This window comes from Onychostruthus taczanowskii, unplaced genomic scaffold, assembly GCF_017590055.1.
Source record: "Onychostruthus taczanowskii isolate IOZ18803 unplaced genomic scaffold, ASM1759005v1 scaffold114, whole genome shotgun sequence".
Classification (NCBI taxonomy): domain Eukaryota; kingdom Metazoa; phylum Chordata; class Aves; order Passeriformes; family Passeridae; genus Onychostruthus; species Onychostruthus taczanowskii.
In genome coordinates, this window is record NW_024498074.1 from 1,286,338 (window position 1) to 1,309,308 (window position 22,971).

The 22,971-nt window shown below is 46.9% G+C and overlaps 1 protein-coding gene across 4 annotated transcripts in view; it reads left to right on the top strand.

The window, feature by feature from the left end:
• Positions 1–22,530, top strand: part of BMP2K (BMP2 inducible kinase) — a 50,603-nt gene extending 28,073 nt beyond the window's left edge. Inside the window, exons 9-18 of one of the 4 annotated variants that reach the window (XM_041426963.1) lie at positions 240–319; positions 1,108–1,268; positions 2,549–2,709; positions 3,186–3,281; positions 3,943–4,124; positions 4,911–5,068; positions 7,935–8,048; positions 17,329–20,212; positions 20,748–21,754; positions 21,853–22,530. In XM_041426963.1, the coding sequence (XP_041282897.1) occupies positions 240–319; positions 1,108–1,268; positions 2,549–2,709; positions 3,186–3,281; positions 3,943–4,124; positions 4,911–5,068; positions 7,935–8,048; positions 17,329–18,749 (2,373 nt within the window). In that variant the 3' untranslated portion in view covers positions 18,750–20,212; positions 20,748–21,754; positions 21,853–22,530. Of the gene's footprint in view, positions 1–239; positions 320–1,107; positions 1,269–2,548; positions 2,710–3,185; positions 3,282–3,942; positions 4,125–4,910; positions 5,069–7,934; positions 8,049–17,328; positions 21,755–21,852 lie in introns of all 4 variants that reach the window. The other 3 variants (XM_041426971.1, XM_041426981.1, XM_041426956.1) reach the window with 3 other exon arrangements.
• The last annotated feature ends 441 nt before the right edge of the window (positions 22,531–22,971 follow it).

Consider the following 22,971-nt stretch of genomic DNA (forward strand, 5'->3'; position numbering starts at 1 on the left):
GCCTGAAGCCAAGCAGCTGGCAGAAGAGTCAGGCCAGTCAGGTCCTGCTTTACTTCTGCCATACACAGAGGGGAGGGTGTAGAGGTGCTGTGAAGGTAAACCCTTTTCCAGCTGCAGCTGAGAGTTCTGCATGAAGCCTTGTGAGGAGGCCTTGAATCCAAGGATTCCTCTTCAGTGTGTAATTAATTTTACTTTCAGGATTTTGCTTTTTTAATTTATTCAAATCTGTTTTTCCCAAGAGTTCTCCTGTCCCCTCAAGTCTTCCTGAACCCATGACGGCTAGTGAGGCAGCTGCTAGGAAAAGCCAAATAAAAGCAAGGTGAGCAGAGGATGTGACTTACCTCTTTCTTTATCTGATGCTGATAAGGCCACATGTTTGTTTAAAATCTGTTTTCATACACTTGTTCAGAAATGAGATATTACCTCAGTAGAAGTCTTTAGATAAACTGTGTTTCTAGGAGCTTCAAGTCTGTTTGGATTCCACTTCTTTCCTTTTTTCATTATATTGAGAATTCAGGGTGAGAAGTGGATATTTTGAAAGTAAATGGGTTTTATTAGTTTTTGACAAATGGAAATTTTTATGCAAGAATGTTCACTTTTTTGTCTTCATTCAAAACCTTGGAAATTCCTCTCCATGCCTCTGATTTCTGCTATCATCTAGTGTGTATGAACTTAAGGCTGATGCTGGATAAATCCTTTGCCCTTTCATTCCTTGTTAGTGGAAGTTATTTGGGTTTGAATCTACCAGCATGTGGCTCTGTTATTTTTACACTCAATTATAATTATCAGCTCCATTTTCAAAGGAAGAGAAACAAAGACATAAGAAATTTGTAGAAGTAGAAATAATTGAACTAATGCAATGTTTTCCTTTCTCATATTTCTTGTACGTATGAACAGCAGTAGTGGTCCTAATTGTGGGGTTGTGGACCCAAGCACAGGACTGGAGTTTTAGGGAGCAAATTTTTAGGATACTTACATGCAGTGCTGAAGTAGAGTAGCACATGATTAAGACATAACTCAGCTGTTAAGAGATGTACTGCATCAAATTTGAAATAGAAGTAGCTGTCTTTTCATCAGTATCTTATTTGGGAAAAATTGTCCTTTCAGGATCACAGATGCTGTTGGACCAACAGAAACCTCAATTGCACCACGACAAAGACCAAAGGCCAATTCGAGCACTGCCCCTTCCAGCGTGCTGGCAATCCAGAGCTCAGCAACTCCTGTCAAAGTACAAGTTCCTGGGGAATTTGCAAATCGTGGCCAAAAAGGTAACTCCAAGTGTAAGGATGGAGCAAAATAAAGAAGCGACTGTGCCTCTCTTCTTCTTGCTCCACTAGAGATGACATTTACAGCTCAGTTTTATCAGTCTTACTATTTTACACAGGGAAAACCAAATCTTCAGTTCTGAAGGATTCTAAATGTGTGAGTTGTAAATTTGAGCTGCCACAAAAACTAAACTCAGATTGAGAAGTGCAAGTGTTTTTCCCTTGTGCTTAACACTGGTTTTTGAATGAACTTGCCCACTGCACCCAGAAGTTCACACTTGTTTTGACTTGTGAATAATTCACAAATAGTACAGAGCCCTTCTGTATCAAACTGTGGTTTTTTGTAGTAAGAAAGATATTCTCCTGTGCCTCAAGCAGTCATGAGACAGCACCAATAGTTTGGTGGTATTTGTAGGCTGGGAATATGTCACTTCTCTCATGACTGACAGATTCATTCCACATGGCACTGGGGGTGCAGGAGGAATTAGGGGAGACATTCAAGTAAAATGGGTTTTTGAAAAATCGTAGTTCTTTTTCTCATTCAGAAAGAGTCATAGCTCTGATAAATATTCACTTAAGTAGTTGACATTTTTACCTAGAGCACTTTGTAATTGCGTTTCATGCTGTTCTGTGGCTGCTGCAGAAAAGGAAGAGTAGTTTCAGGGATGGTACTGGAAGAGTCTCAAAAGGCCACTGAGAATGTTTGTGTCCCAGGTATAAGTACTTTTTATTAGGTGGGATCCATGTAACACCCAGCTTGAAAAGCTTTTTCTGTTGTGACAAGGAACAGATCATTCAGATGTAAAACACATTGTGGCAGAGAGAAATTTATGGTAGTACCTGTCTCTTGAAAGTGCAAAAGCAATGGAGTGGCAAAATTAATCAGGTGTTCTGTTTAAGGGAATTTGATGGATGAGCTAATAGTTTCCTTAGGGGAAAAAAAACCCAAAACCCTCTGTGTTGAATGCATACACAGCTGCATGCTTTGAGATAAGGGCTTGAGGTCCTGCAGTGTGTAACTTAGCTGTTGGTAAAGCAGAAGTCTGGAAGCCAGCTTGCTGTCATGAGACCAGGGGAAGCTTCCAGCATCTTGCACCTGGAAATGGTTCGTTTTCAGGTGTGGAATTACTTGTAAAGAAGTCAGCTTGGTATCTGTCACGTGTCCTAATTGTCAGACGGGGAAGAGAAGTTGAAAGGCAGCGTCAGCTTGAGGTGGAAAATGGCCAGGGAGAGCTCTGGCTGGAGCTGGGGGGTCTGGATGTCAGTGGTGTTGTCTGTCACAGGAACCAGTCGACCAGGGAATGGACAAGACATCTCACAGTCCCAAGGGACCACCCCACAGCAGCACAGGGTCCTCCAGCAGCTGCAGCAGGGAGACTGGAGACTGCAGCAGCTGCACCACTTGCAGCACCAGCCCGCCATGCAGGATGCTTATATCCAGCAGGTACAGTCAGAACTGTTGGACAGGTGTTGGAGACTCATTGTGTGTGTTCATAACCCTTGGAATCATTCAACACTTCTGCTGTTGCTGCCTGTACTTTTCCAGCAAAAAGAACTCCTGTCCCTTCTTGCTTTTGCTTTGTTCCTTCATTGGCCCTGTAGTGTCTGCCCTAGAAAGTTGCTTGCCTTGTGCTGTGTTCTTGCAGCTTGACCCTGAATTCCATCTTGATTCCATCTTGCTTTGCATCACCACTGTGGGACTTCAAGGCTTCAGCCACGTGTAAAGGAGCTTGGGATAAATGTTTGGTGTTTTTTTTCTTTGTGCAGTGACTGAATTGCAAGCTGCTTCTTGATGATATATCTTAATTAAAAAACGCTGTGGAGTCGTAGATGTTATAGTCAGAAGAAGCATTAATTCAAATACCTGCTTGTTTCTGAGGGGGTGTCACTACCTTTTAAAGCTATTTTTTGCCTTTGCAGTATCACCAAGCAGTGCACCAGCAGATGGTCCAGCAGCAGCTTTTGCTGCAGTCTGTGTACCAGCAGCAGCCTGCCCAGTCACAGTATCCTGCCATGGTAAGTCACAGAGGTAGTACAGTCTTAATACATGGCCTGTGCTTGTGAATCTGCTCTTGTGTAGTTACAGTGAGAAAAGTGCCTGGCTGGTTGCACTGGGCTGTGGATGTGGTAAATAGCATGCAGTTTGGCACCTAAAATAATATTTAGTTGGTGGGAAGTTAATCCAGACTAGCTTGTCTGTATTAATAATAGGATGGGATCTATCCCAAGTTTCATAAAGTGTGTCTGTGCCCATGTGAAATGTACTTGGTTCATGTTTCCTGTACTAGCCACAGCAGCAAATACATGTTACACAACATAGTGAGTGAAGATTGTGAAATCCAATTCTTACTGAAAAGCAGAAGGGCTACCTGCCACAGCCTGTTTTGTAAAGACCAGGATAAGTTGTCCTAAAATCTTGTATTAAGATGTAAGAGTAGAGTATGATGAGCACGCAGTTAGCAGTGCTGCAGTGGCATATATTTGGGTTGCAGTAATTACAGAAATCCAGGCGGTAATAGGCTGGACAGGAGGAGCAGTGTCTGCCCTGCTGGAGTGCTTCCTCTGTGCCCGTGTGTTCCGGAGGGTGGTGGAGGTGCCTGTGTGTGGCTGCGAGAGCAGGAGCTGGCCCAAGCGTCTCGGCCAGCCCGCTCTGGTAACACAGCCCTGATGTCCCCAGGTGCAGCAGTACCAGCAGGCTCTCCTGCAGCAGCAGCTGCTGGCTCAGCAGCGGGCACAGCACGTGCAGTCCCCTGAGTACATCACTTCTCCGCAAGACTTTGCACCAGCCTTAATCTCCTACCCCAGGTCGCTCCCAGTGCGTGGCGGAACGGCAGCAGATCCTCCCTACCCTACCAGCAGGTGAGAGCCACACTCGTGGCTTACATCGCTAGTCGTGGTGAGCACTGCCAAACCCTTGCTTCAAAGTTACTTGCTTGGGTAGTAAGAGATGACTTAGAGCAGTTGGACAGTGGGTGTTCAGTGGTAAAGGATATTTTGGGAGCAAAGTGAGACAGTTTGTTAACAGATGAGCCTGGTACAGTTTTTTTGAAGTATTTCTTCCAGTATTTCTTGTTCACGGGCTTACTCCAGGAACTGACTGCTAACCAGTTTGCTCGGGGTGGTCAGTAGTCTGTGTTGAATGAGGTTATGTGCATCTGAAAGGGGTTTCAGACACCCTGTTGAGAGCAGCCTTGTGGTTGGCCTTGATGTGCTGGGGCTGCTAACTCCTGTGCTCCGAGGTGTGACCTGAGTATGTAACACGAAATACACCTCAGAAGAGATACAGTCCCTGAACAGTGGCCCTCAGACCTGCCTTTGCATAATAAATGGTAAGAAATGATGACTTTTGCATTAATTCTTGTGAACAACAGTGTATGTAATAAAATCCCCTTCCTTTCTGATTTAGAAATAAAAACCTACAGATCTGTCCAGTTTCACTGCTGTTAGAAACCAGGTTATATATTTGTGTAGGTCCCTATTAGGCTTCCTTTAGATCAGCCTTCAGCTTTTTTGGGATGAGCTCTTAATTGCATGTGTGCTGCTTGTGTGTAGGACTTGGCACCATGAAGCATGTCTCAGATTTTGACCCTGATAACCAATCCTGTCATGTTTCTCTTTATTTGCTTCCTTGAACTGACTCCACAGGTCAGGCATTCCTGATGCTGAAGCAATTCCCAGTTACCCCAAGCAGAACATCAGTAACCCACCTGACATGTCAGGTTGGAACCCCTTTGGAGAGGACAATTTTTCCAAGTTGACAGAGGAGGAGCTGCTGGACAGAGAGTTTGACCTGCTAAGATCAAGTAAGGGACGCTTGAAGGCTTACTTTGCTTCCCAGTAAATGAGGGCTCTGTGGTTGCTCAGCAGTTCCAACCCCTGCTTGTCCAAGGACCGTGCAGGCTGTGTACAGAACCTTCTTTCTGAGCATTTGAGGGCACGGTTGGGCCTGTCTTCCTTTCCTTTTCCTTTTTGAGAACACGTGCAATAGGAGCTCACCGTCTGAAACTGGTAGTTACTGGCTCGATTACTGCAAAAATGGTAGTATCTTAGCTCTTCTACACTGCTTGTGCCACCTTCACTGCCAAGAGGCTCTCAGCAGCAGAGGTATCTTGTCAGATGGGAAGAGAATTTTGGCTGCTTGCTTTATTCCTTTCCAGCTTTTTTATTGCACACCAGAGCAGAAGATTGTGTGGGTCTGATATGTCCTTTGAAAATGCCTGAAAGAAAATTGATCTATTACATTATGTTAATGTTTTGTACTGTCCTTTTTGAGTGGCTACATGTAAGGGCTGGTTTATTGTACTGATATGGCAATAGTTGAATAAACTTTTTCCTCGTGAAGTCAGCTATCTCCATGGTTTTTACTTGGAATTACCTTCTGTTCTTAATTGATGAACACATGCTTGTTAGTTGCTGTTCCTATAACTGGTTTTGTTGAGATCAGATTTATTAGTGGGACTTGGAAGACATGACAGTGTTAAAAAACAGATTGTATATGCTTGGCTGTCTATCAGCAAGTTTCTTGCAATTAAAAGTACAGTAAAGTTGATTTTCGAGTAACTGAAAAAAATACCTTTGCCTCCAGTTGAGTATTTTTCCTATTGGATGTGCACATTACCTGTTAATCCTTTAGGAAAGAGACTGGGTGGGTTTGTTTGTGAAACTCTGGTTGTTAGTTTTCCCTTGTATCCTGTGTGGTTCAAATCAGATTCCTGTTTTTGACTTGGGAATGTAGCCTGCATACATTTTACAGTCAAATGTCTCTCTGGGAGCTGGGGAAAATGGCTTATGTACTAGCTGAAATCTAGCATTCCTTCCAAGTCCAAGTTAAGGATTGGATTCAGCAGCAGAACTGAATATCTGTAAGCACGCTCCTTCCACGTGTGGCCCTTAGTCCTCTGGAATAACACACTGGTGAGTCTGGAGCGGGCCAAAGAAGATGACAACCAAGGTCCCTTTTGGGCTCAGCTCCTCAAGGCAGTTCAGTGCTCAGGAGAGCTGGCTGTGGTAACACCCTTGGTGTGCTGTATCTGCAGTGCAGACCAAGCCCAAGGGCACAGCTCTGCTCGGCATTGGGGATTTCAGTCGCTCACATGGAGACAGGGCAGAAATAACCCGAGTCACTCACTCCCCTGCGGGCAGCACACTAGATGGCAGCCTTGTCTGCACGGATGGGCTGCCTTGGAGCTGCTCGGAGCTCCCGGGGCTTGCTGTCCCTCAGGAGCGGGAGCATGGTGGCTTGTGTCAGGCTGGGCACGTAGGTACACACGCCACAGCCTTCAGGGACCTGGCTTTTTGATACCGAGGGTCTTGTGCCAGAGATCGTATCAGCATTCTTGGCAGCGTTAATGCCTTGACTGCAGTCAAAGCAGGAGTCATTATACTTCATGTTGTCTGCTGGTACTTTGTCAGGTTTGGCTGGAATAATGAGAGATCAGGAGATTGATTGTAAAACTAAGTCTTGTACCTATAAAATTGTCTTTAACTGTGTGGGACTTAGTGGAGTTTCCTTAGCTATGCATTAATGTTGAAGGCTGAGTTCTCTTTAGGTGTAGGTTATCTCCTACAGAGATAGGGAGAGAGGCTGTTGAGTACTAAGTAAACTTTTTGCCGTTTAGAGAAAAGAGAATTGCAGATGCAGATTTGATCAGTGGTTCTGTTTTTCTGTTACTGAAGCCAACTGCTGTTCTGTACTTTATAACTCACATACAGTGGTGTGTAAGTTGTTGGTGCTGACTAGTGTTCAAAACACGAATCCTTTCTTTCTCTTCTCAGAAGCCTAGCTTGCACTGTTGAGCTGATGGTTTATACATAAATTAAAGGTGTTTTTAAATCTGGCATATGTTTTTAGAGCCTACATGTTTATGACAGTAACATGTAAGTAAATAGACAAAGCCTTTGTTAGGGGATGAAGATGCTGCCACAATTTGTCAGGCTGGCATTTCCATTGGATTTCATGTGTTGAGGGGCTTAGTGTCAGTGTGTGCAGTGATGGGTACTGCTGGGGTGATTAATGGCTTCTCTCATGAAAGAGGATCTAGTTCCAGGCCAGAACATGGCTTGAAATTGGTGAGGGTTTTCCTAGTAGAATGGTGCTGGTTGCAGTGAAGGGTAATGTGCAATTGGATGGATTTCTGAACCAAGCACCTTTGTGGAGGGCTGTGACACAGAGTGACAGATTGGAGCTCCTGGCTCTTGTCGTTCCTCTGTTGTTGGTGTTGCTGTGATCATCGGTTAGTGATGGGCCAGAAGCAACATCTGATGCTGCCTTTCTGACAGCATTGTGAAGAAGTAGATTTCTTAAACAGCTCCTGTAACCACTTAATCATCTGTGCAAAACTGAGAGCCAAGAAAACGAGTCTGCTTCCTCGCTGGGAAAGAATCCCCAGCCCAGCTTTCATAGCCTTGCACAAAGGCCTGGGATCACCCTGGTGCTCCAGCAGGGACAGGTGTGGGGGCAGAGCCTCCCAGGCACTCTGCCAGGCTCCTTCTTTGCAGTGGGAAGGGGCTGCCCAGATCAGCTGTGCAGGCAAGAGCTGTGCTTCTTACCAGCATACAAGATACTCCTCCCTCACCCTGTACAGCGTGTAGCTTTGCATAGGTCTAAGCCCTTCCCTTTTTATTTTATTTTACTTTATTTTTAGTTCTGTTTCATTTTGTTTTTTGCAGACAGGCTGGTGGACAGGAGAGCATCTTCAGATAAGAGTGTGGAGCCACATGCTGCTCCACAGACAAGTCCTCCTGAAGATCCCTTTGGTTCTGTTCCTTTCATTTCTCAGCAAGGCAAGTTCCATCTGTGACATGATTACCTCGTAGCTGTATGCATACATACCTGTAGGTGTGTGTATCTGCTGGAGTATGCACAGCAGTTCAGTGACCAAAGAATGCCCAAGGGCTCGGCTGCCTCCTAACAGGGATGTGCCATCCTGAAGGGATGTGTTGGTGTGTTCTTCACCTCCAGTTAAATCCACTTGTGCATCCAGCTCCTGGTGCCTGTGGAGCCTTGGGACAGACTGTGTGTGGTGTGGTTCTACTGGGCCAGTGCAGTGGGCATCATCTGGGCAGAACCACAAGTGCTTTTGCTGAAGGGAAATTGCTTGCTAAGGCCAAATTTTGCTACTTCCCTGTAGTCTGCTTCTGACTCACACTGTTTCTCTAGTTCAGTTGTCCAGCTGAGTGAAGACAGTAAGGTTCTATGTATTTAATGCACAGTTTTGGTACAAGTTGAGTCACACGCCAACATTTTACATTGTCTACACATGGGTGGGCATTCATTATTGCTTTTCAATTCAGCTTTGTCTATGTTTACCTTGAATGGAAGTAAAAATAACATGTTGTGTGGGCATTGTGAGTGGGAAACTGCATCAGCCAGCAACTTAAGGAACAGTTTTAACATTTGGTTGATCAGCACTTTAGTATTTATTTTGGTACCTTTGACAAAGGAAAGCCTGTGTGGGTAGTTGAATGGTAAAAGGAGGATCAGTCACTTCTGGAGCCCCTTGGGTTTTGTTGTGAGTTCCTGTGTGATAAAGGTGCCTTAGTATGACATGTACAGACTGTTTTTATGGAACTTCAAAAGCTCAGGTAACGTGCCTTAAAATAAATCAGCTGGGGTCAACCTAAGGTAGTATCTGTGTTTTCTTTCACTTGGGTCCTGCATTCTTGGAGACACTCTGGTAGGGCTGCAAAGCGCTCACTGGGGCTGTGGTGCTCCACATGGTGAAGGGTGGGCAGGGGAATGCTCTTGTCTTCTAAAAAACCTTCAGTGGAAATCCCTGTGCCCGTGGCTGCTCCTGTCCCTGGACCTGGGTTCATTCTGCTTGCTGTAGGACTGTGTGCTTAGTCTGTGCTTGTGTTTCACTCTCTCAGCACAAGTTTGCTTTCTGTCACCTTGTTCATGGTCAGTAGTTCAGTGAAAGGCATTTCAGTGAAGAAGGGTTTGCTCTGCAGGTGCTATTGGGAAAGGTTTCCCTGGCATCTTCTTTCCAGAGGTTGTTTTGACTCACTTTGAGGTAAGCCTGAATTCACATGCCAAGCAAACAGAAAATAGCTTACACTCCAGTTAAGATGGGGACCATCAGGTACTTGTCTCCTGCCAAGTATTCATACCCTTGTGTCCAGGGGTTATTCTGTTGCTTTCCTCACCTGTGATCTTGAAAGTGCATTTGATTGTTGCTGGCTTTTTTGGATGGTTATAACATAGCTTTAGATTGTAACAAATGTCTTTACTGTGTTTTATCACGTTCTTTATTTTTCTTACTTGGAATCCAAGCTCTAATTCTTGACACACTAAAAAAAAAAAAAAAAAGACAAGTTGCTTCTATTAAGGGGAGCAAAAATCCCCTGGAATTCAGTCATGACTGAAAAAACAGGCTGTTTGAGACATGTTGAGCTGGTTGTATAATGATAGCTGTGGCACTGGGAAAAAATTGTGCACTTTGCTATAGCCTTTTTTTCCTGTGGAGTTTTAACTGGCACTTAAACAAGAGTTTCAAGAAAGGCATTGTTAATTATGTGTTAACTGTGAATTACACTTGGTAAACAAATCAGGTACAATAAATATTTAAATGTTAATATTGATCTTCTCAAAGCTGGTTTGTGTTCCCCACTGAACTGTTCTTGGTAATGTCTTGAAAAGAGGAGTTGCATGGCAGCTAAGAAAAGGAGAAAGCTGTTGACTTGGACATTTAATTTCTAGCTGAGGGCTTTCTGGGGCAAACTTGACAAATGTCCTTCCCTGCTGTTTTGATTTCTGCTTGCACTTAACACTGTTGTGTTCTTTCTGGTTTGTTCCCTGTGATTGTGAAACATGTAACTGAGCAGTAAACCACCTGTGTCCCTTACTCAGGGCATCCAAAAGCAGGGGATTGCTTGGAAGGGGAACAGAGGTTTAATACCTTGAGTGCAGTTCCAGCGTTTGCAGGAGGGACTCTGGGATCTTGTTCAAGCACAAGTTTTGTTTCCTTATTGTAACGTGTCTCGGGCCAAATGGGGAGTGTGCTAGCACTGTTTGCCAGGGCTCTGGCCACTGAGTTCTGACTTGTTCAGTTACAATGATATGGTGACCTTACAAACATGGGATCTTTAAAGGAAATAAAACTGACTTTCTTGAAGAATCACACTTCCTACTGAAGTTGTGTTCTACTGTGCTGACAACAGTTCCAGCTCCAAGGTTGGGTTTTTTCTGCTTGGTTTTCCTTGCTCTGGCATAGGTCTGATGTGTAAGAAGTGTGTGTGAGTTGTGGCTGAGTAGAGTCACCCAGAGGCTTTCTCCTGTTTTGGAGGCTGAAAGCAGCTCTTCACTCAGTAATTACCTGACTCGGGTCACCTCTTGAGAGAGAGCAGCAAGATGGTGAAGATCATCATGTGTCATCTTTGGACCCACCAACATCGACTGCTGGTCATCTGGCTAAGCAGGTGTCACCAGGTATGTTGACATGTCTGGGAGGTTGAGGCAAGGGAGCAGCCGAGGCTGGAGCTGGAAGCCTTCGATCGTCGCTGGGAAGGTCTGTGGGATGCTGTGACTTGGGATATTTCCCGTGGAGCTGAGAGTGTATTTCAGGCTGGCACTGATGGAAGGGGCACCAGGAGAAGAAACCTGCACCTGATGGACTGTGGCTGCTTGTCTGTTAGACCTTCTGTGCTTATTTTTGTCCGGTGGGAATGGAGGGCCAGCAGCAGCACGTGTGTCCCTTGGCGTGCACAGAGGGCAAGGGGTGTGAAATGAGCTAACAGGTGTTGGGTTCCTCTCACTTTGGGGAATAGGGAACCACTGTGGAAGCTCTTGGTGCCTCTCACCCGTGGTGTGTATCCTATTAAAAGCGTTCTCACAAGTAAACCTGCTACACACACTAGTTAATGCCTGAATTTTTGTGGAAAATAGTAGTGCCCTAAGACCTGAGATGACTGGAAAAGAAACTTGACCTGGGAAAGAATTCCAGTGCTTGATCTGATAGAAACAAACCCTACATTGCAAACTTATAATGAAAGAGAGAATTCAATAGCCAGCACTGGGGCACTTAAGCACTTCACATGTGGAAAACAGGTCCTGGTTCTGGAATGCCTGAACTGGATGGTGACGGTGGAAAAAACATCTCCTGTGGACAGGAAGCTTCGGAATTGAAGTTTTTGATTCAAGTGTGTGTTAACCAGCTTATGCTGTAATCCCCTTTGTTATTATCAAGTGTTACAGAAGCTCGGGAGAAAGGTGCTTTGTGGTGCTCTCAAATGTGAGAAGGAAATGTCATGAATATTGTCCAGTTGCTGGTGAGCTGTACTCGGTGCCTTTGGTCACCTTACGTTTATTCACACTGACAATTTGGGGGATGAAGCCAGGCCTTTTGCTTCTCTCAGCCTTACACTGCAATTCCCAGAAGGAATGCAAGAATTGAGGTAACACTCAAAGTTACATGGACGGGCTGTGTGAGAAGAGGAGATGTTGGGCAGTGTTGCCTGGAGCTGTTTCAGGCATGTGGCTCCTGTGGAAGAATCTCCGTGAGCTGTCACCTGGGATCTCGGGATGGGGTTCTGATCCAGGTCATGTTGTTACCAACAGTTCTGCTGAGTGTTGTACAGCTCGTGAGTGCTGTAGATGTGATCAAGTCACTTTGTTTGTGTAGCCTCCGTGGTAACCCCTCTGCGCCGCTGCAGGCCTGTTCTCTGTGCAGGGACTGAATAAAAGCGAGCCCAGTTCTGCAGCAGCTTCCTTCTGACTTCCAGGCTCCCCACACTCAGCCACCTGGTGGTGTCTTCAAATGGTGGCTGCAGGTGTCTGCCTTGGGGTAAGAGGGGCATTGTGGTGTGGCCTGTGTTGTCCCAGCTGTGTGGATCTTGCAGCAAACCAGCCAGCTGTGTGTCAGACCCGGTGCCACAGGAGTCATCTGGAGCCTTGGACACATCCCTGGGAATCCCCTGCTGCAGTAGGTGCTGCTGGATGTGCACAGCGTTGCAGCGGAGATGTGTGATGTCCTGGCAGGAGCAGATGTGGGGGATGGTGATTCCTTCAGTTGTTTTTTGTGTGTGGCTTCCAGCAGGGTTTCAAACCTCTGCGAGTTCTGTACCGTGGCTGTGGAGCCCTGGGACCTCTGTGCAGTCTGGGCCTTTCAGTGAGACACAGCTTGCTAGAACTTAAGAAGAAATTATGAATACCAGACCAGAAGAAACAAAAGAGACTTGAGCTGCTTTTAGAACTTTAAAAATTCTCCTGCCAACAGTTCATGTTTCTTTGGCAGCTACTGTTATTGATTATAGGTGCCCAGACCTGTGTGCGGTGGTGTGGGTGTTGTAAAGTGTTTCAGGTTTAGGTAACTTGGCAGAGTAAGTTCTTGTCAATATCTGTATTCATTGAAAGCTTCACTGATGTTACTCTGTACCTTCTTGGCTGTGCTTTCAGTTATTCTTAGTGCTTGCTTAATGCAGGTTCAGGATATTTCCCTGTATCAACAGCATCTAAAACTTTAGCTATTCTAGATACTCCTTCCTAAGTAACCTGAAGTTGTTCACCCATCATAGGTATAAATGGTATGTCCGGGTTCTGCCAAGGATCTGCCTTTTCTCTCCAAAATTATTTACTGGGGTTTTTTAAAAAGTTTTTTTCAAATCTTGCAGCAGTCATGGGCACATTGCACTATTTCTTTACATTGCTCTTTCATCTCTGGAGTAATTATTTAAAAGAATGTCAGCAATAGTGCCAGGCAGAAGTGTGGTATTCTTCTGTTTTTGTTGCTCTTGAAAACAGAGGTGATAAGACGTGTAAATCCATTACAGTGTTGAGCAGCTGCTGCCCTGGCTGTTGTCAGAGAACTGGTGCAGATTTAGTTGCAGCCCACCGCTAATCCTTGGGCTGACATGTGGCAAATTGTTATGAAATGATGGTGGCAGTATGTTCCCAATTCCAAGGGAGCTTAAAGCTCTTATGCCCCACTCTTGGGCTACCCCCACGATACCCTAAAATGAGGAACCAGCAGAAGGCATGTAATTACTGCAGTTGTTAGAGGGAATTCATCCTCTTATAATCCCGTGTCTCGAAAAAGAACATCGGAACAGCAAATTTCCTTGAAGATTGGGATCTTCTTATATGATTAAAGACGTTCCACCTGGCTCGCGTTTGAGCCAAGAGCAATTGTTCCCTGCAAGCTGCAAACCTGATTAGAAGTGTGGTAATCCGAGCAGCACATTGCAAACAGATGTTGCCCCCAGCGTGCAGCAGGGCCCTATAAATGCGTCTCTGAATGTCTCTGCAGCGGTGCAGCCTGACAAGATTGCATGAAATCAACACGACACAACACTGCAGTCTGGAAATCTGTTTGGCCTGAGCATTCAATTGTCACTAAGCAGGGGCTTTTCTCTTTTGGGGGATTGTTTCTGTGTCTAGTGCTCTATTTCATTTGCCAACTTCATTAGCAGTGAAATGGGGACAAAACTGTACAAGTGTAGAAGACCAAACTACTCCTATCTTAGTTCAAAATATGATAGTTCTAGGGAGGGTGTTCTTGTTTCTTTGGATCAGTTTTGGTTCTTGTCTGATGCAGTTTTATCCCTGTTCCTGGGGCTAACATGAAGCTACTGCAGGTGCAAAGGTGGGTGCAGAAATGGTTTGTTCCCTCAGGGTTGGCCAGGTAGGGCTAAAAGTGTGCCAGATGAGTATCTTGGAGTAGTTTCTGCTTGGAGTGGGTGGCTCTGGTTGTTTCTAACCTCAGCACACACAGAAGGCTAAAGGAAGATACTTGTTCTCTCCTGACACAGTCCAGTGTGGGAGCAGTGATGTCACCATTCTGGAAATGCTCTTTGCAGTACAAGTGTTTTCTTTAAACCCCCAGATCAGGTGCTGTTCACAGTGTCATCTGCTGCGTGCCACCTGCGTTCCAGGTGACATGGTCTGTGTTGGGTCATACCTGCTGGCTCTGCAGCTCTGATAGTAGTGAGCTCCTAGTGGAGGTTTTGGGTTTGCAGTCACTGTTGGATAATTCCCAGTCCGTACATAATGCCTAGACACTGGGTTTGTGCTGCGATAACCACGTCACATTGCTGACTCTGGCAAGGAGACTGGACAAGGAGCAATCTCAGCTGAAGATGCAGAAATTTGGAAAGCTTTTTAAGAAACCACTGCTGAGCTGAGATGCAGTTATTGACTGCGCTGTGGTGCTGTTAGATTGGGAAAGAGTCTTCATGCTGTGTCTTTGAGCGGCCTCAAAATTAAGATGTTGTGGACCATGTTTTCTCAAGTGCAGGGACAGATGTTTACAAACCTGCACCTTAAGCTTCCCTTTCCTGTGGGCTGCCTCATTCCTGCCAGCACGAAGGCTGGTGTGTGCTATGTCCAGCGTGCCATGGCATTGCCCTGGGTGGAGCAAGAGCCCACAGAACTGACCAGGGCCAGGACAGACTGCTGTGGGCAAAGTAAAACTCAACACGTACATCAAACTTGTGGTGTTCTCATTGCTGTTCAAGCACTTGCCCTGTGTCTGCCTGTCAGCCAGGAAAGTGCTCAGCATTTCCTTGAAGAGCTGCAAGTACAGGGAGAGCACGTGGCCTCTGTGTTGCTGTGGATGCGTGTCTCCAGCAAGAGGGATTGCTCGGCCAGTTGTTCCTGGCTTCCTCCCAGTTCCTCTGCAGGTTGTACTGGTTAGACTGAAGAGAGGAACCCTTAGGGTGGAAGGCTGGGTTGTCTTGATGCCCGATTGCCGAGACGATTTGCTGAGTGTTGGCAGCAAGGACCGCGTTGTGAGTACAGGTGGGTGCGTTGGGGCGCGGCAGCAGCCGGGGTGGCCGTGCCTGGAGCGTGCTGTGGGGAGCGTCCTCGTGGCTGTGCCGTCTGCCTGGGGAGCCCTGGGGCTGGGAGCTGCGCCTCGTGTGCCTCCCACGGCCCCGTGGGCAGCTCAGCTGCTCCTGGGAGAGCTTGTGTCCTGTCTGTCAGTGCCTGTTGCACTTCGTGTTCTAGGGATCCGACTGTGGCACCGCTTGACCAACAGCGCCTCATACGCCTGACTTCCCAGAAGGTTTAAATAACACTGTGATTCAGTTCTTCCTTGGAAAAAAATAGAAAAAAGCTCTATTAGTTGTTTATTATTGAGATGAAATGCAGAGGTCTAACCATGCCATGGGACTGTAAACTCTTGTGGATATGGACGTAGAGAAGAGGTTTGGGCCTTTTGTTGTGGAAGCGGTGTTAACACCTAGCCTAGAAGTAGTCCCTTTTTCTTCTTTTAAATCTATTTGCATTTATGCTAACATAAGTGTTCCAGTAAAAACAGCAGGATTTGGAGGCTAGGGCGGTTACATAGTGCAATGTGAAAGCTGTACCTTTGGGAAATCTAAAGTAAGCAGCAGAATAATCCAGATTCTAATTTAGTGGGTAAAGCAAATATGTAGCATTTAAAATTACAGTAGATAAGAAGCAATCTGACACCAGAAGGCAAGAAGAAACAGCTCAAAGCCCTAATCACCTGATGGTTTTAGTCATTCTGGTCATCTTGTTTTTAAATCCTTACATAAATTGTATTGCTGCTGAATTTTGATTATTTTAAGTGTAGCTGCAAAGGAGTGAGGAAGCTGATGGATGAGGAAATCGCTATTAATTCCCTTTAGAAATGGAAGAAATGGCTCTTGTAAAACTGGAGCATAGAAAGAAAAGAATCTGACTTGACCTAGAAGTTGCACACTAGTTTCCTTGTGAAAGAAAGAATTAGCAGAGAAAATATTTTGTATATTGCAAGAACCAAGAGTTTTGAGCAGGATTCTGGCTGAAGAGGAATTTTTGAGAAGTAGCAGATGCCTGTAGCCATCCCTAGCTTTTCCCATCCTTTGAACACATGGAGTAGGTTAAATGTCAGCGTTTGTATAACAGAGCCCTAGTTGTGGCTGGGTGAGCTCAGGGGCGCAGTGCTGTGGGTAGAGTTCTCTAACAGCTGCTTCCACAGGAGCAGCCCTGGCCCCAGCTGCTGTCAGGTGCTGGAGACGTGAGAGGCTTGTCCCCAGTGCCAGGGTGCCTGACAGCCTCTCTGGGCAGAGTGGCACCCAGGCTTTGGGCACACAGGTTGTGGGCAGTGGCTCTGGGCTGCCAGGAGGTGAATTCTGCTGTTGGTGTTAAGTGTAACATTGGGCACCCTGTCTGTGGCCAAGAGGACATTTCTAGGGCAGGTGTGCTTTACCCAGTGGAGACTTGAGTGTTTTGATTTTCGTCCTTCCCTTTGGCTTCCAGCAGAAAAATCAGTCAGTTACACTCCTGAAAACATCACCCCACATGACAGGGCTCTGACACAGGGAGAAACTGGGTGTGCTTAGTGACAGAGCAGTGCCATGCCACTGTGCAGCCTCCCCTGCTCTGCCTGCTCTTGCCATCTCGTTTTTGTACCACTGCAAAATGTTTATTGCTTCCAGTGTTCCCAAGGCAACCACAAAAGACTCGTCAGTGAATTGTTCCTTCAGTTCTAGTTGTCAGTGGCTAGTAGGGAGAAAGCTGGCAGAGGGGAAGAAGTAGATAAATTTCCTTGCCATTGAGAAGCTGAGCTGACGGGTTGCACTTAGACACAAAGCAGAAAGCATTGCTCTCAAACTTGAGGAAAAGCAGGAGTCTTTGTGCCTCAGTTGCTGCGCAAGTTAGAAGGAGCTGCTCTCATGACTAGAGCAGTGTTTGTCGGAGCAGACTATCAAAGCAGAAGCACATGGAAAAATAGCTTGTGTGCTTGAAAAAAAAATACAGAAAATTAGTGTTTAAATCTTGCTGCCTCCCATTTCCCCAGAGGAGAGTGGCTGTGTAATGACTGGGTTTGAAAAGCTGTTCCTAGAGATCAGCTGTGTCCATTAACCCCTTGTGTATGCCCCCCAAATACTGGTACTGCATGTCCAGGCACCTTGTGCTTTGGAATTAAGGCTGGCGGCTCTGTCTGTTCATTTTATGTGTGTTGTTTGAAATGTCTGATCTGATTTTTAGCTCGTTTCCCTCCCTAAGTACAGGATATATGTTTTGCATCAGCTGCTGGATCATCAGCTGCTGGAGTGTGTGGGGCAAGTTTTGCCTTTCTATGTTTTAAGTTTTCATTTGCTTTTTTCTTTGGACCCGCAGGTTCCCCTGGAAAACAAGTGGATAACTCAGCCAGCAATCAAGGAAATAACTTAGGGGCCCCAACAAAGGCTGGAAAACTGAGCCATGCATTTAGAGATCCCCGGGCAGGGAGGAAAAGTGCAGAGGGACACGTGACAAAAGGTGGTGAGGAGTCAGAGAGCGATTTTGAATCGGATCCTCCTTCTCCCAAGAGCAGTGAGGAAGAAGAAGAACAGGAGGATGAAGAAGTCTTGCATGGAGAGAATGGAGACTTCAACGATGACAATGATACAGAACCAGAGAATTTAGGCCACCGACCTCTCCTCATGGATTCTGAGGAAGAGGTGGAAGAAGAGGAGGAAGAAAAGCAGAGCTCTGATTCTGACTGTGACCGAACCAAGCAGAAATGTGCGGAAGGGCTCCTGGGCGCTCGGTTCAGAGACGGTGCGGGCAGCAGTGAAATCACAGAGCCCATGTCCCTGCCTGAGGTGCCAAGCACTCCGATCAGCTCTGGCCAAGAATTTGACGTGTTTGGAGCTGTGCCCTTTTTCACTCTGCAGCCTCAGGCGAGAGAGAAAGCGGACAAAGATGTTTCCTCTCAGGCGGCTTTCCCCAGCCTAAGCCAAGAGCAGGATGACTTTGATGTTTTCATAAAAGCTCCTTTCAGCAAAAAGGCGCCGCAGCAAGACGGGCGGGGCTCCGGGATGGAGCCTCTGCTCTCCCCCGCCTCTCCGCGGAGCGTGGATATCTTTGGCTGCACCCCATTTCAGCCGTCCCTTGTCCCCAAGTCTGCTGGGAGCAGGCAGGACCTGTTTGGGCTGGTTCCGTTCGAGGAGATCACAGGCAGCCAGCAGCAGCAGCAGAAGGTGAAGCAGCAGCGGAGCCTGCAGAAGCTGTCTTCCCGCCAGAGGCGCATGAAGCAGGAGGTGTCCAAGAACAACGGGAAGCGCCATCACGGCACCCCCACCAGCAGCAAGAAGGGGCTGAAACCCAGCTACCGCACCCCGGAGCGCGCCCGCCGGCACAGGAAGGCCGGCCGCAGGGACTCCCAGAGCAGCAACGAGTTCCTGACCATCTCGGACTCCAAGGAGAACATCAGCGTGGCCTTGCCCGACAGCAAGGATCGAGCCAACCCTCTGCAGACGGACGAGACGCTGCTGGATCCTTTCGGAGCCAAGCCCTTCCACCCGCCGGAGCTGATGCGCCACGCCCAGCACCAGGGCTTTGGGGACAGCCGCGGGGACCACGGCGCCGTGGTGGTGGCTGGCAGGCCCAGGCAGAGCTCCTTGCACGGGGCTGTTCACGGAGGGGACGGGCTGAAAACTGATGACTTTGGTGCGGTGCCCTTCACAGAGCTGGTGGTGCAGAGCACGCAGAGCCAAGCGCAGCAGGCGCTGGAGTTGGATCCCTTTGGAGCAGCTCCGTTCCCTTCTAAGCAGTAGAGGCTTCCAGTGGATTCCCCCCACTACGCCTCTCCAAGTCCCTTAATAAAGGTTTAGTGGAGTAATTTATGTGGTTGAAATGCCAGGGGCCTGGGTTGTACAGCTTGTTCAGGTTGAGGAGGCAGTGGCCTGCGTGCGTGACGGAATTGCAAGTAATGGCTAGCTCTGATTTGGATCTTTTTCAGAAAAAGAGAGAAAAAAATCAGAAGTGTTGTTTCCTTGTGGCAGGTGGCTCCCAGAATGAAATGAGGAATTGAATACGAATCGCTGTCGCTGACTTGGGGCCCTGGGACATGCTGTCATTGTGCACTTTGGTCTCGCCTTTCCATCCCTCTGCCATGTGCCCCGGTGGAGCAGAAGAGGCAGGGAGCACATGGAAAATGCTTCCCATATGTGCAGGAGGCTAATGAGCTGCAGTGCTTCTTCGTGTCTCAGCAGACCTAAGAACCAAGACATACTGATATGCAGATAATGTGCTGGAAATAGCCAAGTCTTTGCTTCCTAGGTGAAAACTACCTTTAATAATCATAAAAATCAAGAAGCCACATCCTCAGGGGGCTGTGGCCCAGAATTCCAGAGCACAGCTATGGCTTAGGACCTTGCAGACATCTATGCAGTTGCAGAGACGAAAGGCAGACTTTTTTTTTTTGTGTGTGCCTAAATGGTCAATTTTGAATTATTTTTCTAATAGTAAGTGCCATTAATGTAAAGTAGCAAACTGGAAATGTAGAGTCAAAACTAAGGAAGCAGGTGATTTACTGATCTGTGAGAAGCCTGAATGTGTCAGGGAGTGAGCCAGCAGGGACATGGCCGGGATTGCAGCACTTTGGGAGACTCCTCAGCACACTGGAAGAGGGGCTGTCCTTGGGCAAGTGGAGTGCTTCAGATGACTTGCAGAGTTGACTGTGAGGTACAACCGCTGGGGTGGTTTAATTACAACTTGGGATTTGTGTCTGTTTTCCTCTTGGATTTTGATTGCCAAGATAATGTGTCCTCTCTCAGACCTGTTGGTTTTTTACCACAACAGTTTTATGGAATGACTGTAACCTGATGCTCTTTTAAGGGTCGCTAAATGCACTGAGCTCTGGAGAAGCTTCCTGCCCGGCTGTGTTCCAGCAGGAGCTGGTGGCTGCTGCACCACAGAGCTGCGTTTCACCCCACGGAGCCCTTTGGGAATTACCCAGGAGTCTCGGGTGATGGCAGGAGGTGTGAACGCTGCCAAGCACAGGGTTGGCTTCCTGTGCCACAGAGGCTGGACACCGTGTGCAGGGACAGTGCCCCTCGGGACAGCCCAGCCTGGCTTCCACGGCCATCCTCACAGGGACACCAAGGAGGTGGCTCCTCGGCTCGTCTCACCTTTCTGTCCCGCTCCACCGGAGGCTGAGCAGTGGGTCGCTGGGTGTTTGCACATGGGGGACATCCCTGGTTGTGGCCGGGTGTCCTCACGTGCCCCTGTGTCGCAGGTGAAGTGAGAGATTCGGGGTTGTGAGCTTTTTCCCCCCAGCTCCTCCTGCTGGATATTCCGGAGATGATGGGGGGATTTGGTCCCTTTCAATATTCACTGAAAACACATAGAAAACAAATCACGTGACTCCTTTGGGATCAGTTTGATAAGATGCCCCCTAGGATGTACGTGAGATGGCTTCCCTTAGCTCTGGAATCTGAACGTAGCTCATAGTGATGATGTACAGATAGCTACCTTCATCTTCCTCAGTTACACTTCTCACAGGGTGTAGGTGGAATATTCCAGCTGTGCCTGCTTCAGTGTGCCTTTTCCAGGATTAGGAGTTAAGCCCTTAGGAGATTGAGTAGAAACGTTTCAACACAGGACTTTCCAGGCTTTATTACTGCTCTTCTCACCTGTTTGGTGCCAAAGGCTGCAAGAAGCACATGCCAATTTTTGTAGCATTTCTGACACTCAGGTTAACAGTCTTTTTCCCTTTATTTTTTTTTTCTCTCTGTGCATGCTTATGAGCTGCCCTTCTCAATGTCTTTCAGAGCTGTTACCTGCCTGAAGAGCCCTTGGAACACAGCACGATGACAAATGTGGCAGTGAGGTGGACACAAAATGAGATGAAAACTGTGGTCCTAAATGTGGCCGGTCCTCACCAAAGCCAGGCTGTTGCTGTCTTCCCAGTGGGAAAGCAACAGGAAGGGTTCAGGATGCACATGGCCCTGGGGCTTGGCTCCAGGGCCCAGAGGAGAGGCTGGGGCTGTTGGACTGCAGGGAGGAGGCTGGGCAGCAGCAGAGGCCATCAGGTAAATGACAAAGAGGAGATGTGTTCATGGGCTGTTGGTGAGCAGGCCCCAGGCTGAGGGGGCTGCAGGGGCTTTTGGCACAGGGTCTCTATGCACTTACACTGCAGCACAGCCTAGCTGAAGGGAGACACAAGGCCAAGGCAAGCTGCAGACCTCAGTGACTCTAGAGCTGGCACGATTATGGGCTGTCATATTTGCCGCCTAATGGCCTTAACAAACCTGGTTCTTCATACTTGAGACACCAGTCAGGTTTTTGCTTAAATTTAACTTTTTTTTCTTCAGTTATTTTGTCCTTTCTCACAGTCAATGTGAGATTGGTGCACCCTGCTAAGCTGACTTTTCCTGGTGTATGTAGTTTGTACACAACTGAACCCAAGTTTGGGGTTGTTTTCAGCCACTGTCCACTAGTCAAAGGAGGTGAAATGCGTGACTGTCGGGGAACGGGGTATCCTTTGCCTTTTTTCAGGGTGTGTGGAGTGCAGTGTGACCTTAGCAGACAGCAGGAAAGCCCTTGCTGCAGTAGACATGTACGTGCTGCCTGTGGTAGCGAGAGGGCAAGGTGAGGGGTTGGCACTTCCCTTCCAGACAGAAATCCCAATGGGTTTTTACAGCTTCTCCTTCAGCATGCTGAGGGACTGAAGCACAGGCTTCCAGGATCAGCTGCTGGAGGGAGAGAGAGTCTGTCCCCAAGTGCTGAGAAGCACAACCTCTTTTAAGTGGTTCTGGTTGATGGAAAGAAAAACCAGGTGCTTCCAGGATCAGCTGCTGGAGAGAGAGTCTGTCCCCAAGTGCTAAGAAGCACAACCTCTTTTAAGTGGTTCTGGTTGATGGAAAGAAAAACCAGGTGGTTGTGTTTGCCTGTGGACTCAAAGGGCCTTTAGGTGTGTAATTAATACAATTAATGCTGTGGTGGGGGCTCTGTGAGCACCAGCGTCGGAGGAAAAAGCTTATAATCATTCTGGGTGTCCCAGTTAGTAAAACCAAGTACTGTGAAAATAAGTTGATATATTTGCTACTGTGAGAAAAAGAGTTTATCTGGAGTTTTTTATACTATATTGTGTATTTTTATATATCTTAGACGTATATATAAAATATACACATGCTCGCACACATCACGTACTCCTTGGAGTTGCTGTGGTGTTGGTAAGCCAGCAGCCACAATCCTGTTTGTGACCTGAGTGATGATGAGTTAAGCACCAAGGGTGGCTGCTGTGTTACTGTTCATAGAGCCTATTTTGAAAGGAAATCAAGGAGATGGTGTGTATGGTAAAGTTGTGACTGAGGCATCACCTACTATTAAAGAGTATAAAAACTATTTTAAAATTGCTGGCATTCAGCTTTTAAGTGCACTTGCCTGAACTACACTTCCATTTCTTGTTAGATTTGGAGTTTCTAAAGCTTTTTTGTGTACTACTAAAGCGAGAACTTTTAACTTTTTTTTGTGAGGCTGATGTATATCATAAAACCCTTGGAGTTGTTAAATAAAGGAACCTGGTAACAGTGCCTTTGCAGGTCTCTCCAACACTGCGTTGTCAGGTATTTGTGTGGAGGTCTCATTTACTCATTACAAGCAGTGCTGCTAAATTATTTTGTAGCTGTCATGTAAGCACCTGTGATTCTCTTAAAACTGTTTTTTAAGTAGTAGTATTTGCTGCCCAGTCAGCCTGCTGTGTCCATCTGGTTGAAAATCCTTCGGTTCAGTGTTACTCCTTAAAGCCTTCCTGCAGAAAGGTCCTGAGTGGGACCCAGTGCCACTGGACTGAGCTCTGCACTTCTGGATGAACTAGAACGTGGTGCGAGCCCCTTCCTGCAGTTGTTTACTGGAGCAGGTTCCTTGGATGCTCCTTGCATTGATTTTACTCTCGGGTGAGCTGAAGTGAGAATGGAAATGGTCAAGAACAGATAAAGCAGCAGCAGGACTCCGTTAATAAAGAGTACTGGTTGTAGGCTGAAAGTTCATCAG